The 13,317-nt window shown below is 38.0% G+C and overlaps 2 protein-coding genes and 2 long non-coding RNA genes across 10 annotated transcripts; 3 read left to right on the top strand and 1 right to left on the bottom strand.

Moving 5' to 3' along the window:
- Positions 1–2,084: 2,084 nt before the first annotated feature.
- LOC124314019 (Bardet-Biedl syndrome 7 protein homolog) lies at positions 2,085–5,784 on the top strand. 3 transcript variants are annotated; one of them, XM_046778964.1, is made up of 12 exons: positions 2,085–2,282; positions 2,461–2,587; positions 2,666–2,780; positions 3,001–3,133; positions 3,241–3,633; positions 3,701–3,785; positions 3,876–3,999; positions 4,088–4,211; positions 4,277–4,426; positions 4,513–4,904; positions 4,997–5,349; positions 5,444–5,784. In XM_046778964.1, the coding sequence occupies exons 1-12, from the start codon at positions 2,166–2,168 to the stop codon at positions 5,608–5,610; spliced, it is 2,280 nt and encodes a 759-aa protein (XP_046634920.1). In that variant the 5' UTR covers positions 2,085–2,165; the 3' UTR covers positions 5,611–5,784. The 3 variants fall into 3 exon arrangements, with proteins under 3 accessions (XP_046634920.1, XP_046634921.1, XP_046634922.1); XM_046778965.1 differs by having other exon boundaries at positions 4,088–4,193; XM_046778966.1 differs by lacking the exons at positions 2,085–2,282; positions 2,461–2,587 and having other exon boundaries at positions 2,669–2,760.
- Positions 5,785–5,879: 95 nt separating this feature from the next.
- Positions 5,880–8,946, top strand: LOC124314251. Of its 3 annotated transcripts, XM_046779409.1 has the most exons (7): positions 5,880–6,676; positions 6,733–6,847; positions 7,405–7,519; positions 7,619–7,706; positions 7,779–7,913; positions 7,970–8,062; positions 8,116–8,946. In XM_046779409.1, the coding sequence occupies exons 3-7, from the start codon at positions 7,412–7,414 to the stop codon at positions 8,298–8,300; spliced, it is 609 nt and encodes a 202-aa protein (XP_046635365.1). In that variant the 5' UTR covers positions 5,880–6,676; positions 6,733–6,847; positions 7,405–7,411; the 3' UTR covers positions 8,301–8,946. The 3 variants fall into 3 exon arrangements, with proteins under 3 accessions (XP_046635365.1, XP_046635363.1, XP_046635364.1); XM_046779407.1 differs by having other exon boundaries at positions 6,733–7,519; positions 8,116–8,944; XM_046779408.1 differs by lacking the exon at positions 5,880–6,676 and having other exon boundaries at positions 6,703–7,519; positions 8,116–8,944.
- Positions 8,947–9,289: 343 nt separating this feature from the next.
- LOC124314316 lies at positions 9,290–11,408 on the top strand. 2 transcript variants are annotated; one of them, XR_006911117.1, is made up of 6 exons: positions 9,290–9,574; positions 9,631–9,935; positions 10,003–10,122; positions 10,360–10,510; positions 10,741–10,827; positions 10,917–11,408. It is a non-coding gene; the product is annotated as an uncharacterized LOC124314316 (long non-coding RNA). The 2 variants fall into 2 exon arrangements; XR_006911118.1 differs by having other exon boundaries at positions 9,650–9,935.
- LOC124314346 lies at positions 11,400–13,230 on the bottom strand. 2 transcript variants are annotated; one of them, XR_006911170.1, is made up of 4 exons: positions 13,156–13,230; positions 12,196–12,287; positions 12,012–12,131; positions 11,400–11,825 (listed from the first exon to the last, which is right to left on the bottom strand). It is a non-coding gene; the product is annotated as an uncharacterized LOC124314346 (long non-coding RNA). The 2 variants fall into 2 exon arrangements; XR_006911169.1 differs by lacking the exon at positions 13,156–13,230 and adding an exon at positions 12,381–12,471.
- Positions 13,231–13,317: the final 87 nt, after the last annotated feature.

A 13,317-nucleotide genomic window follows, 5' to 3' on the forward strand; every position in this document is an offset into this window, starting at 1 on the left:
CTTTTGAAAAGCGGGCCCGCCCCTCTTCCACCCATGACCGAATCTTTGAATTCTCCAATTGATCATCCAGCTCTTATTGCGTTCACAACATGCGAGCGATGAGAGAGAAACATGAAAGAGGAGGTTTATGCAAACTTCCCGGAAAGTTGTCCCGATATTTCCCAGAGGAGATTGAAGAAGTTTTTTGTTATTTCCTTCTTCTTTCTGATCATTTTTTTATTATTTCTTCTTCTTTGAAATTCGTATTTTATTTGGATTTTGTAATTCCCCCTGTCCTGTCCTCGATTTCCATTTATCCTTTTCGTCGTTTTCTTTGATTCATATCTATTTCTTATTATTGGGCCAATTTCTTTTTCTCTCTCTCTCTCTCATCGAACCGTTTGGATTGGACTTTTTTTCTTTTCTCTCTACCTGCATTGCTCCTTTCAACTTAGAGACACAAGAAAGAAAAGCTGTCGAGTTCAATTCGACTTTGATCGCGGTTCTTTCAAAAGATTTTCGTCGTCTTTGATTCGAGTTTCGGACAAATTCATGTCGATTTTTTATGTGGTGCGATGCTTTCCTGAATAGCCTTGCAATACGTTCGTTTCATTTCCTGAAGAGGGGTTATCATTGAAATAAAATTCGAGGAAGAACCAACTTACACAAAAAAAATGGTGGGGAAAAAAAAATTACATTTCCCCCTCCGCATCGACAGAAGTTTTTGAATCCATTCCCCTGGCGATTCTTTGATTCGTGTGAATTCCCAATATTACCTTCCCTCCGTTCCGCTCCCCCCCCCCCCCACTCCATTCCCCCATTTTTTGAAAACCAAATTTCTATAGATTCTCTATATATATGTATACAAATATATATTATAAATATATAACCTATAAATGCCGTGTTTCATTTCAATAAAACCCCCCTCACTTCGAAATATGATCACCAACGTTGCATCATCACACACTTGGAATATTACAAATGACGATACTTGGAAGCGATAATCTTGTGTGTTTAATTCCCAAACGGATTATCCTACTTGAAATATGGAATAAAGAAATCAATCAATAATAATCGGATTAGAAATGCATGGCAGGAGGTTGTTTAGCTTGACGATTTATTCCAATAACAAGAAAAATCAACCAAGAACAAAAAACAAAAGGTTCTCGTTGTCTCTGTCGTGAAGGCTCCCATCCGAACTTCATTTGAAGCATTTCTGAGGAAAAGATCAACATGTGCGCGTATAACTGTTTACCCTTTGTCTCCTATATAAAATAACAGTAACTCTCCACTTGTCTGTTTTATCTTTTCGCATCCCCTTTCGTTTATTTCGCGTTTCACTTTTCTCCATCGGTTCGAGTGAAAACTGAGATGGTACACGAGACTCTCAGTCGAAAGAGAGTCTCTTCCCTGAAGAGCTTTAGAAATATAAAATATATAATAATAATAAAATCAACAAGATGCCGGTGTTTTTGATCTTGTCCTCTCAATTCTCTTTTTATTTTTAAATGGACCCGAGTCTCCCATATCCTAACAAAAAGACATGTGCAATGTTCGTTTTTCTCTTGAATTTTTCGTCCTCTTTTTCTTCCCTGTGTTATGTCTGTGTAAAACAAAGATTGCCAGTGATGTGTAATCCAACATTCTAAATTCTATACACAAAACCAACCAACCAAACCAAACCAAATGAAGAGATATATTACTGATGTACATGTGTAGGAAAGCCAATAGTACATATACTCTTGTCAAAGTGTGTGTTTTCTACGAGTGTGTGTGTGTGTGTGTGCTATCTACTTGTGTATAGTAAGCCTACTCTTATGATTAGAATAAGGGTCGGAGGTGAGTTGTCACAAGGGACAAGACAAAAGTACACGAGTGTTATTCATCCTGAGTCGGACGTGATTCAATTTCCTCTTTAAATGGTGCACTCGGGCGTGTAGCCGCACGATGCTGATCCAAAACGAGATTACATACGAAATGCTGTCGGATATTATTAGTCCTACTATGTGTGAGTGAGTAAACAGGATTTTCAATGAACTTTTTTTTTGAAAGGAGCGCGTGTCGCTGTCATGGCAACGGTGGTTTGTTTTGTTATACCCGGTCTCTGTCGGCCGGGGAACATCAGCCATTAGCGTGTACTCTTAGTTTCTAGTTTCTACACGAGTGATTCGTTTACATTCCGACAAATGCAACCTTCAGCTAAGTTGAAATTACAGCGAGTCGACTATGTGCAAGTGGCTTCTTTGAAGTGCAGCAATTCTATTCAACTTCTATCAGCCAAAGGGGTCAAACATCAGCAAAAGGTAGAATGTATCATAGACTCGTGTACACGAGACAACAGAGCAGCAGACCTTCAATCTGCCATCAAACGTGAAGGCTCTTGATGTGTTTGACTAAATGTATTTAAATGTGCCTACATGTATACTAGAGATAGACTTTTGGCATTTGTGAGAATTCCTCGTTTTGTTTCACATGATGCAGGTGGTTGTTGGGGATCAAAGAGGAATACTGCAACTCATATCCATCAAAAAGGGAGAACCTTTTGTAGACTTCAAAGTTGAACTAAAATCCCCAGTCAACTGTGTCACAGTTCATGTCAATAGCAACGGTAAGTCAACATTTGATTGTGTTCTGCACACAATTAACCTTTTAATATTATCAATTATTTTATTTGTACCGGTTGCAGAACCTACAAAAGAAATGATTGTTACAGCTACACAGCAAACAGTGCAGGGCTTCTCAGTCAAGGGCAAACTCATTTTCAAAATGGATACAAACTTGGTAGAACCTATTCAACATTTGTAAGATATTCCAAACATTTTATAGCTTTTTCCTTGGTCAAAGTCTGTTTGTTGTTGTTGGAGCATCTTTGTAAAGCAGCTTAATGAATAGCAGTTACACATGGTACACACACACAGCTAGCTGTAATGTGAGATTCTTCCCCATAGCAGCTGATGTGTCTGTGTGTGTATACATAATAGTAACAAAAAAAGGGGCTCCTACTGTTTTCACAACGCACAGGTGGATGGCCAGCAAGGAGGAGTTGGTCGTCTCAAATTCATACGTCTATAATCATTATCAAGATGGGAAGGAGGCCAATTATTTCCTTTCCACTGATCGCATCAACGCTGTAGCGGTGCTTCCTCTTAACAAGGTATACACACCTTTATTATTGCCAGCAGGTTTCTCGTTCTTCCTTATATAATATAGCTGGTCTTATATTGGATCGATGCGGGCCATCATTCCTATTTAAAAAAACAGGTACCCAGTTTGACTCCGTTGCTGGGATGCCAAGATGGGAACATTTATTCCCTGAGGGACTCGTCTCTACGACACCGACTGCCTATTGACGCTGGTATTCCCACAGCCATTCAACTGTTTCAAAACGATGGAGGCACTAGCGGCGAGTGGGTGATTTACGGAACATCGTTGGGTCAAATTGGACTCGTCCGATGGAGTAGAGCTGGCCCGGCAGTCCGGTGGGTTATACAACTCCCTTCACAAACGACCGTGACGTCGTTGGATTTTTACGACGTCAGCGACTCGGTCGATGGTGGTCAACTGATCGTCGGAAGGGAAGACGGCGTAATTGAAGTGTACCAAGTACCACCCGAAGATGATGCAGTGCATAGCCCTACCTTAATCTTCTCGCAAGTAAAATGCTATTTGACTTCTAAACATAACTTTTGATGGGCCCTTGTGTGCTAACCTGATTATTTAGAATTGCAACGACAGTATTGCGGCAGTCCGAGGCGGAATTATAGGCGCAGATGGCTTCCCGGAAATATTAGTAGCTACTCAACGTGGTACGTACATATAAAACTCGACCCGGCGTGTCGTTTGCTCCTTTCTATTTCTTCCTTGTACTCAACAACTTATTGATTATGCTAACGAAGGCTGGATATTCGGTCTAACCAGCTGCGAATCAACAACACGGAGAAAACAACCAGACGAAGTGACAGCGGCCCGAGCCAGCAATGCCCAAGGCTCCGAACGTCGAAAGCAGCTGCAATATCTCAAGTCAAATTACTGCACACACCCACTCGTTTCACTTTAGCGGCTCCCCAGTAGCCCTTGACGTTTTCTCTCTCTCTCTCTTTGATCACAGATCCGAAGTGGAGTTTCTAGAAAAGCAATTTACCGAGGCGAAGAATAACAAGTCTCCAGCGTTGCTGCCGGCCAGTCTGGAGAAGACCGAGACCACGTCGGCGCAGGTCAACGTCAGGGCCAAAGTAAATGTTGATTCTCCTTGAGTCTTCAAACTCCCGGCAAAATAACTTATCCACTTAAATATCAGATGAACTTTGTGGGCCAGCAGAATGCCTATTACATTAGCGTCGAGAGCCAAGTGTCAATCAACTTTATTCTGGTTCAATGTGACACCAACGTTCAACTCATGGACGTCGAACGCAATTTAGCCATTTTGAGCGTAGTCGACCACGAAAAGGTCTGCATTCTCGGAATAAGTCATTATTTGTCTAGGGAGATTTGATTCTCCGAAATAAGATGATATTTTCCCTTTTTTTTTTTTAGAATGTGCCGTCTAGACTAACGGCAACCTTCCGATGTCAATCCAACACCACACGACTGGAAATGAAACTCATTTGCGCCGAGAGGAATACCAGCGACCAGGTGCGGTTGTACGTTTCGCCCAGCATCCAAGAGCCACGCTTGGCTTTTTTAAAGTCATTTCGTCTGGGTTGTTTGTGTAACCACGTGCGATGCCATCCGCCGGAATCGTTCCAGTGGAGCGCATCGACGCCCCCCAGCAGTTTGACGTTGCGAGGTGGATTCTCTCAGGCGGATGCCCATAATTGGATCGTGTCCTGCTTACCTAACGTCCCGGAAAAAGTCCCAGTTGATGAGGAAATTCATTTTTATTTCCGTAACGATCAGTGGCAAAGCAAGCTAGACGTCCAGTACAGGTATATATAACTAAGTACTAATACTCTTGATGTACTGGAATGAAATCCGCTTTAACCGAATTGTGGTGAACTTTTTTGATTGGATCATTGAGGCGAGGCGAAATCGTCTTTCTCTCGGATAATGTAGTAGCGTTGTCGCACGTACGGGACTTCATTTCAACAGAAGCCACAACGAAAAGCATTCAACTAACAATGAACGCCGAAGTGACCTGGGAAGCAACAGAAATCCTCTTGCATCACGTCCACCCTCAACTATTGGATCTGATTCACCGACGTCAGCGCACTGCGTTAGCCTTGGCATTGCAGGAAGCGGCAACAGACCAGCTGGCTCTAGACGCCACCGGTGATGCAGATTGGATGACGGCAGAGTTACGCGACATCGTCCTGGCGGCAAAAGAAAATCAGCCATCCAATCATCAACATACAACTGTCGAACAGTATCAAAGTACGACCTCCATGCTACCAAAAGATTTCCTTTCTTTTCCTGGTACCACCAAGACCGGGTGTGCATTAAGCAAATCCCTTTTATGCTTTTTTAGATTTTCTACTCGACTTGTTCGCAAGCCACAGAGAATTCCTCGGTGAGCTCGAGGTGAGAAGCTCTCACAAGTTTTCCTTACTCGCCAACATGTTAGCCGACACGGCCGTACGCACTGAAGCGTTCGTTGAACAGTTCAGGTCTGACGATTTGTCTACTGTTGTTTAACAAAAAAGCGTAGTAGTCATTTAAGGTATAACTCGGGTACAAATATTGCCTGAATTGGTGTACAAGTTGTTTACTTTTACATGTCTTTCTAAGAGCTTGGTTTTTTACGGATCTTTTAAGATGCATATTTATGGATGAAAACTTTGTTTTATTAAACGACTGGTTCTTTCCTTATGGTTCTACTATGTCTTTGAACATTGTTACCAGGCCATCACTTCGGGGGATAGTTTCATGATATATCTCTGTGGTGGCGGCTAGTGGTATGATTACTTCTTCAAATGAATAGGAGAGAGCAAAAGTATTTATAAAACTGGGACAAACTAATGGATGTAAATGACTGACTGGGTAACTCTTATGATCTGTGACAGAAAAACACGGCCTGTGTTCAGTAATTCATGGATGTCCTAGTTATCTCTCATTCTCTTTTCTCTCATTTTATACTTTAACCTATTTTAGTATAAATTGTAAGCTTGCAAATTTTTTTGATCGTGTTGGTGGTTGCTAGGCATGAGGAGCTGCTGATATTATGCCAGTAGAAAAATATTTGCAGATAATGCCAGTATACAGCATTGACCTTTTATGACATTAAAGTAATTTTATCTTGCCTAACCATTTTTGCATGTGAAGTTTTAAACATGGTACCAACAAGTGAAGACGTAACGGACTATTTAGAAATTAATTTCGACAAGAGGCACATTTTTTTCTAAACCAACTGGAACAACAACAGTTGCAGGGTAAAGTTAAAACGTCTCTCAATTCAATTCTGTATGGATTAAAGTTATGCTATTTAAAAAACGTCTTTTCACGATGGGGTAATAATTTTTTAAAAATTTAGAAAACCATTTCAGTGCAGAAAGCCACTCGAGTGAAAGAGTATATATATATATTTTTTTTGTAAAATGTTTGAATGCTAGTAAGAAACAATTTTAACTTTACTGCAGTCATAGAGGCATGTTGTGGATCTTCCGATCTCGCTATGGTTTGATATGTCTGGTCAATGTTACCATCGGATTCATCTTCTAGTGTAACATCTCATAGGCCTACAAATTTACATGATTGTTTGCTGGTATTATCTTAAAATTAGCAAAACTTACACTACTCAATTTTTTTAAATTTCTGCAGGCGTCTTCAGTTTGATTTCTGATTACGTACGTTGCGTGTTGCCAGTGTTGGAAGGCGAGAATGGCTGTTTTCGATGATTTTTGTTTTGCTGGTTTATTGGATGCTTTGCGACTGGGTAAGCCTATATCTCTTATAAATATGGGGCATGACAGAAAAACACGACTGGCTCAATTCTATCGGCTATCATGGATGTCCTAGTTACCTCTCATTCTCGAATATATTTTACACTCGAACCTATTTCAGTATAAATTGCGGTAGCTTATGAATTGTTTTCATCGCGTTATGGAGGCCTGTGCTAGGCATGAGGAGCTGCTGATATTATATGGAGGTAGAAACATATTTGCAGTTGATAGACTGACATAGTATAGTAGAACGTCCGTTATTTACCAGACTGAATGCGCTGTGATTATTTTTCAATAATTTCTTATTTCAGCACTTATTACTTTATTAGTTTCTAGAACTTAATTGTAGTTTATTTAGTAATTAGTTAATTAGTATACACAACCACGTGTGAGAAGAAAAGGCGGAACCGTTTTAAAAAAATAAATCGTCTGCTGTTGCAGTTCACTGCAAATCACATCTTGAAAGCGTCTTGCCCTTTGAACTGCTGTCGGTGTTTGACCTTTTAACTTTGAAATAACATAATTTTGCCTACAATTTTTGCCTGAGAAGTTTTAACATGGAACCAGTAACCAGTGAAGAAGTTACCGAGGTAACAATTAATGTCGACAAAGAAGACACCATTATTTCTAAACCAACTGGAACAACAACAAGTTACACTGGAAAGGTAAAGTTTCTCAATTCAATTCTGTATGCATTAAAGTATTGCCATATTAAAAAACGTCTTTTCACGATGTTCAATCATTAACCATCATTTTATATTTAGATCACCATTTCAGTTCAGAAAGCCACGCAAGTAAAAAAGGAGTTCACTTCTTTCAGAAATGAGCTGGTTGCTCAACTGGTTGGAGAATGTATGTATATATATTTCCTTTCATTGTAAAATGTTAGAATGCTAGGAAGAAACAATTAAAATGTTTGTACAGTTATCGAGGCATGCTTTGGATGCTGTTATGGCTTGTTATGTTTGGCATTGCCAATATGCATGATCACCATCGGATCAATCTTCCTGCAAGAATGTCCAGTGGAACATTACATCCCAATTTATCTGATAGTTGCTGGTAATATTTTTAAATCAGCAAAATTTACACCACTATATTTTGTTTTATTCCTGCAGGCGTCTTCAGTCTGATTTCAGATTATGTGCGTTACGTGTTGGAAGGCGAGAATGGCTGTTGCCAGTGTTTTTTGTTTTGCTGGTTTATTGCAGGTAAGAAAAGCATTAAAAATTGGTTTCCGCAATTCTAACAATCTTATTTCTAGGCTGTGTGTGGATTTATAGAGTGAATGGACCAAGCTTCAGCCCTGAGGACAAAAACTATTGTAATCCTTTGCTGTACACATTTGCTTACTGGATCATCACTTTACCTTTTCTGGAATTGGTGTTCTTAACATTACTTTTTGTAGTTTATTTGTGTGTTCAGGCTGTAGCCAACTTCCCTGTGTGACTGAACAGTCTGTCTAGATATGCAAATTGACTTGTTTTATCACATGAAAATGAAAAACAATTTCTGAAATTCAAAAACAAAGAAATGTATTGATGGCTGGCTTGTCCCTGGTATGTACAGTAAATGTTAAATTTCTTGAATCATTTCACTGTAAACAAATTTAGTAAAATATCAAAATGTCACCAAAAGCAGGACAAACAAAGTAACACAAATGAAAAGAGAATTGAATAGCTAGGTTTGTTGCACTTTCCCATCGAAAAACGCGATAGAAAACGACGCATTCGTTAGCTGGGTATTGTGCATTTTATTCAGGAAACTGTACAAACTGAAAAGTCAGAATATAGGCGAGCAGTTTCAGCCAAACGAGAGCTAGCCACCGCATCAAACCCTTATTCTTTCTTTTCAGACCGATGACGTTAGTAATTAAATAAAATCATTACACACAATCAAAGACAGTTCTGGTTGAAGAACAAAACAAGAGCCTATTAGGATACCGACGTGATAAAGACTCAAAACGCCGTCTTTAAATTACTGTCTTGAACGTTAGGTTAGTGTGACCGTGGCCATGTTTTTTTCTTCAGTGGTAAATATTTGAAGACAATCAGCTGATTTAAACTCTGTTGGATGTTGCCAGTCCTTCATTCCCATAATGATAAATTACTAATAAGTAATAACTAATGATTGAGACAAGAAGAACACAGCTATTAATTAAATTGTATAATTGTAAGTTGAAAAGTCTTGAGTCTTGTATTGTTACTCTTGTTCTTGTCTTGTTCTTGTGTGTTTGGTTGATTTACAGGTGTGAAATGTGAATGCACCACAAAGTGAGTGAGTGTTTGTGTATGTTTTCAGATTAATTATTCATAAGTTCATATCTAACAAAATATTTTTTAAACTTCTTAATTCTTTTTAAGCGGCCGCCTTCTGGATCCAGCTTCATAAGTTGGCAATTTGGCATGGCAGCAGTGCTTCAAAGTTTCTACGTTGTACCGTACGTTCTTACGAAAGTTCGTCTGCAGGCTGCGGCTTCCTCCTAAATGAGTAAATGCCAAATTCGAAGTTTCTCTTTAAAAAATGCAGATCTGGCGTAGCTCGTAGGTTTTTTTTCAAATTGAAGAACAAGTACCTGATAAGTGATGAAGTGAATTTGCAGTTAAAAGTTACTGCTGAAGTTAGGTATTCTCGGTTTGCTTATCTTGTTCGTGGTGGTTGGACGAGTGGTTGGAGTCGTTTTCGTTTGTTTCTTCAGGAATCAGGATGTCTTACAATGTTAGGTATATTTCGTATTTTCTACATGGGAAGTTTCAGATGAGTTAATTTTGCAGTTCAGTCCTTTTTTAATTTCGTAGATTGATCAAACTGGTCGTGTCGACACGATTTTGAGGGTATGGCGACCGTAGAACTCCAAAGCCAGAAGAACTCCACCGACAATAGAACCCCAATATTTTAAATAAGTTTTTAAAAATTTCTTTGTATGCGACAGTAGAACTCCAGTATTCTTATGTCTTTGGAGTTCTACTGTCTTTGGACTTACGCTGTCGCATAATAAGCTGTACAAATTTCCAAAATGTCGTCTGTTGCTGCATTTACCGGCGAAGTGTTGATCATCATTTTTGTTATCATTTTAACCCCAAGGTTACACATTTTTATTTGGCGACCTTGTTTCTGATAGTAATTGAGTTTTTATTTGTCTATTTAACAGCCTGGTGAAGTCAGAGCTAGTGAGCTTCTTCATTGCAGTCCAATGTGCACATGGATTTGTTACAGCTAGCTGGTGAAAGGTGTTCCTCTTGCAGTTGTAGCTTTTGTCACAGGCATTGAAGTAATTATGTTGGAAAAAAGGCTACACATTTACTTTGTTGATGACTAGTTCTTCGCTTTATTTCTGTTGACTTTTCAGTTAAGACTCTTTCTTAAGCTTGCCAACTGTCTGTTTGTGTGTAATATTTTCAAAAGTAATTCTGTTGGATTGCTTAGTTGAAACTTGAATGATATTTGATTATTATTTATTGAATATTTGATTATTTAAAAGATTAATTTCATTTCATTTTGGTTAAAGGTTTATGTAGTTGCTGTTGCAACTAACAAGCAACAGCCTATAATTTCTACGTTGCAATTTCATCTGATCATGTGGCCTGAGCAGCTGAACATTTTGCCAAAATGTCGTCTCTTTTTCCTGTACCAGCTTCACGTTTTTCAGAATAATTCAGGTAAATATAATGTTCAACTTTCTAACTGTGAGACTACAGATTTAGTTAGTGCCTATCTCTTCAACCGATTTCAGTTGTAGAAATTGAACCTTGGAAAAGCTTGCCAACTGTACATTCCTTTACAACATTTATTCTGAAGGATTTCGTAGATTAACTTAACTTTGATCATTTTTGTTTAGTCATTTGAGAAATTGTTGCTTGATAGTAATTGAGTTTTTTTTTGAAAATAGGATTAACACCCTGGTGGAGTTTTAGCTTCTTTGTTGCTGCCCAACTTATACGTGGATTTGACGCAGCCAGCTGAGGGCTTTAACTCTGTAAATAACATAAAATGACATTTAATGGTCTTTTCGTTGACAGCATTTCCATTGATGCTGAAGATTAATTTATTTCATTATGGTTATAGGTTTCGCGTTTACGTTCGCGTAGTTGCAGTCCGATGTGGTACGTCGTTGCAGCCCATGCTGGTGAAACAGCTTTCTACATCAAATTCAATTAGCCGTTCCTTGGTGCTGGTTTCGTGTTACCGAAATTGCATGATTATATTGTTAAATTGTCATCGTGACTATGCAGTTTACCGTTAATAAGTTCAGAAGCAACAAAAACAAATATGGGATATTTATGTCAACAAATAATAAACATGTTTCCGGGATTGGGAAAGGAAAGTGGAGGATGTTTGAGGGGGGAGGAAGGATATTTCAAGTTTGGATAAAAATTCAGTTAATCTATAACCTTACGAATGTATCCCTACCAATTAATCTCCAAACCCCCAAAACATACACCTACCAACTACCATCCCTTAAATTTATACCCTTAACCCTATAAACCAATGTTAAACCTTAACCATGTAATATCTATAATAAATAAAAATAAATATATTATATGAACAAATTTTTATTATTTTTTTAAATGTTCAAAATTTTCAATAAACAGTGCGTCCGGTTGTAGATGTTTTTCTTCTACGTACGAGTTTAACGCAACCCGCCACCACCGCTGCGGCAATGAGACAAAAAGCGATGGTTTCGTTTTGCGGAAATCTGCGTCAGTCAAGTTACAAAATTTTTGTTGTTCAAAAAACAAACAATGGTGAGTTTTTTTGGCTACTCAGAACACCCCATTGTTTGTTTTTTAAACAACCAATTTCTTATAACTACCAAACACATGGAATCGCGATTTTCACTAATAGACTAGATGCAAAATTCTACGTGAGTTGTTGAATTAGAAAAATTTGTGAAACTTGTTGACTTTCTTGAAAGGACATGACTTCTCATAAAGTCTGTCATGAATGTCAATTTAGAAACCTCCAATTTAGAACCTGTAAATAAAAAAAAAAAATAAGTCACCTTGTTTATAATTTGTGTCATCAATGTGCTTAAAATCTATGATTTAAAAGAATAATTAAACAGTTATCAGTATACACGCAAAATCGTCTCTTAAACATTACATAATAAGTGCAGATCAATACTTTAAATACTTATTAGACTGCAACAAAGAAACTTACATATGATAACACAGATCAGCTATCCAATCCTCTCCTGAGAAGATGAAATGAGAGATTGGTCTATGCTGGGGTTGGTGATCTAGCAAGTCCAATACAAACAGTAGATAAATTTGATGAATCCTAATAAAAGATAAGAAGATATATGTTTCAGCAATAATGTCATAAAGCTAGTGTTGGTTGTTACCTGTATCATTTCGATGGCACATTCAGTAAAAGAAAATAGTTCCTTTACCATGCCAGTAGGCTGCACGACACTTACATCATACACGTTTCCTCCTGTAAGTTGATGATAAAAATTAAGGTTATCCAACATGTAAACAGAATAGAACACATCACCGACAATTTACAAACGAAATCACTCGAATTTACCTATGAATTCATTGGTAATGTTCGAAGAAAAGATAGCTTAATTTTGACAGAAAACGTCCATAAGCCCATAGCAGACACAATCAACACGCCATCTATTGGACACGTCTCAAAACTCAGTATTTGAAGGACTGGTTTTAAGACACACTCAAACCTCTTGAAAAGCCCATTTTTGTTTGCTTAAACCTAGCATTCCATCCTTAGAACTGTACAGAGAACAAAGCTCACTTGCTAGTTTCATGCAAATTTTCCGGAAGTATACCGGAAGTAAGTGATAGCGCCTTAAACATTGAGCTGTCGACCAAATAAACCAAATATTCGTGATCTCCATGAAATTTCGGGTCGATTAGGTGTAATTTAAACGATTTGATCAAAATCGAGATTTTTCCTGAACTCAGGATAATTCTCGAAACCGGAAGTACGCCTACGTACAATAAAAAACATGAACTTTACCATAAATTTGACGAGGATCACGAATATGTGGTTCGTTTGTTCGTCGAACGAATATTTGCTGAACTACTGACTAATTTAGAAACCGGAAGTAGCCAATACAAAAGCAAATTATAAAAAATCTAACAAGTGAGCTTTGTTGCTACAAAATATGCGGTCAATTATCACACATAGTTATCTTACTTTAACTGCCAATAAATGTCTTTGGAATTGTGTGAAGTAAATATAACTGAAACTGATATTTCTTCTCAACTTATGACAGCTGAAAGCCATGCTATAGTCATAATAATATTAATAATAATAAAACGTATGTTCATATAAAACTTACTTGAAAATGTTACGGTGAAATTGTTTTCAGAAGTAATCCAGAAGTTAGCTAGATGCACTCATTGCACTAGCAAAACTGTTCTAAAGGAATATTCAAAAGAAATTGATTCCAATGGCATCTAGCGGTGCTGGTAAAATTCTTTACATTGTTACATAGTTTACT

Source organism: Daphnia pulicaria, chromosome 10 (genome assembly GCF_021234035.1).
Source record: "Daphnia pulicaria isolate SC F1-1A chromosome 10, SC_F0-13Bv2, whole genome shotgun sequence".
Taxonomy (NCBI): domain Eukaryota; kingdom Metazoa; phylum Arthropoda; class Branchiopoda; order Diplostraca; family Daphniidae; genus Daphnia; species Daphnia pulicaria.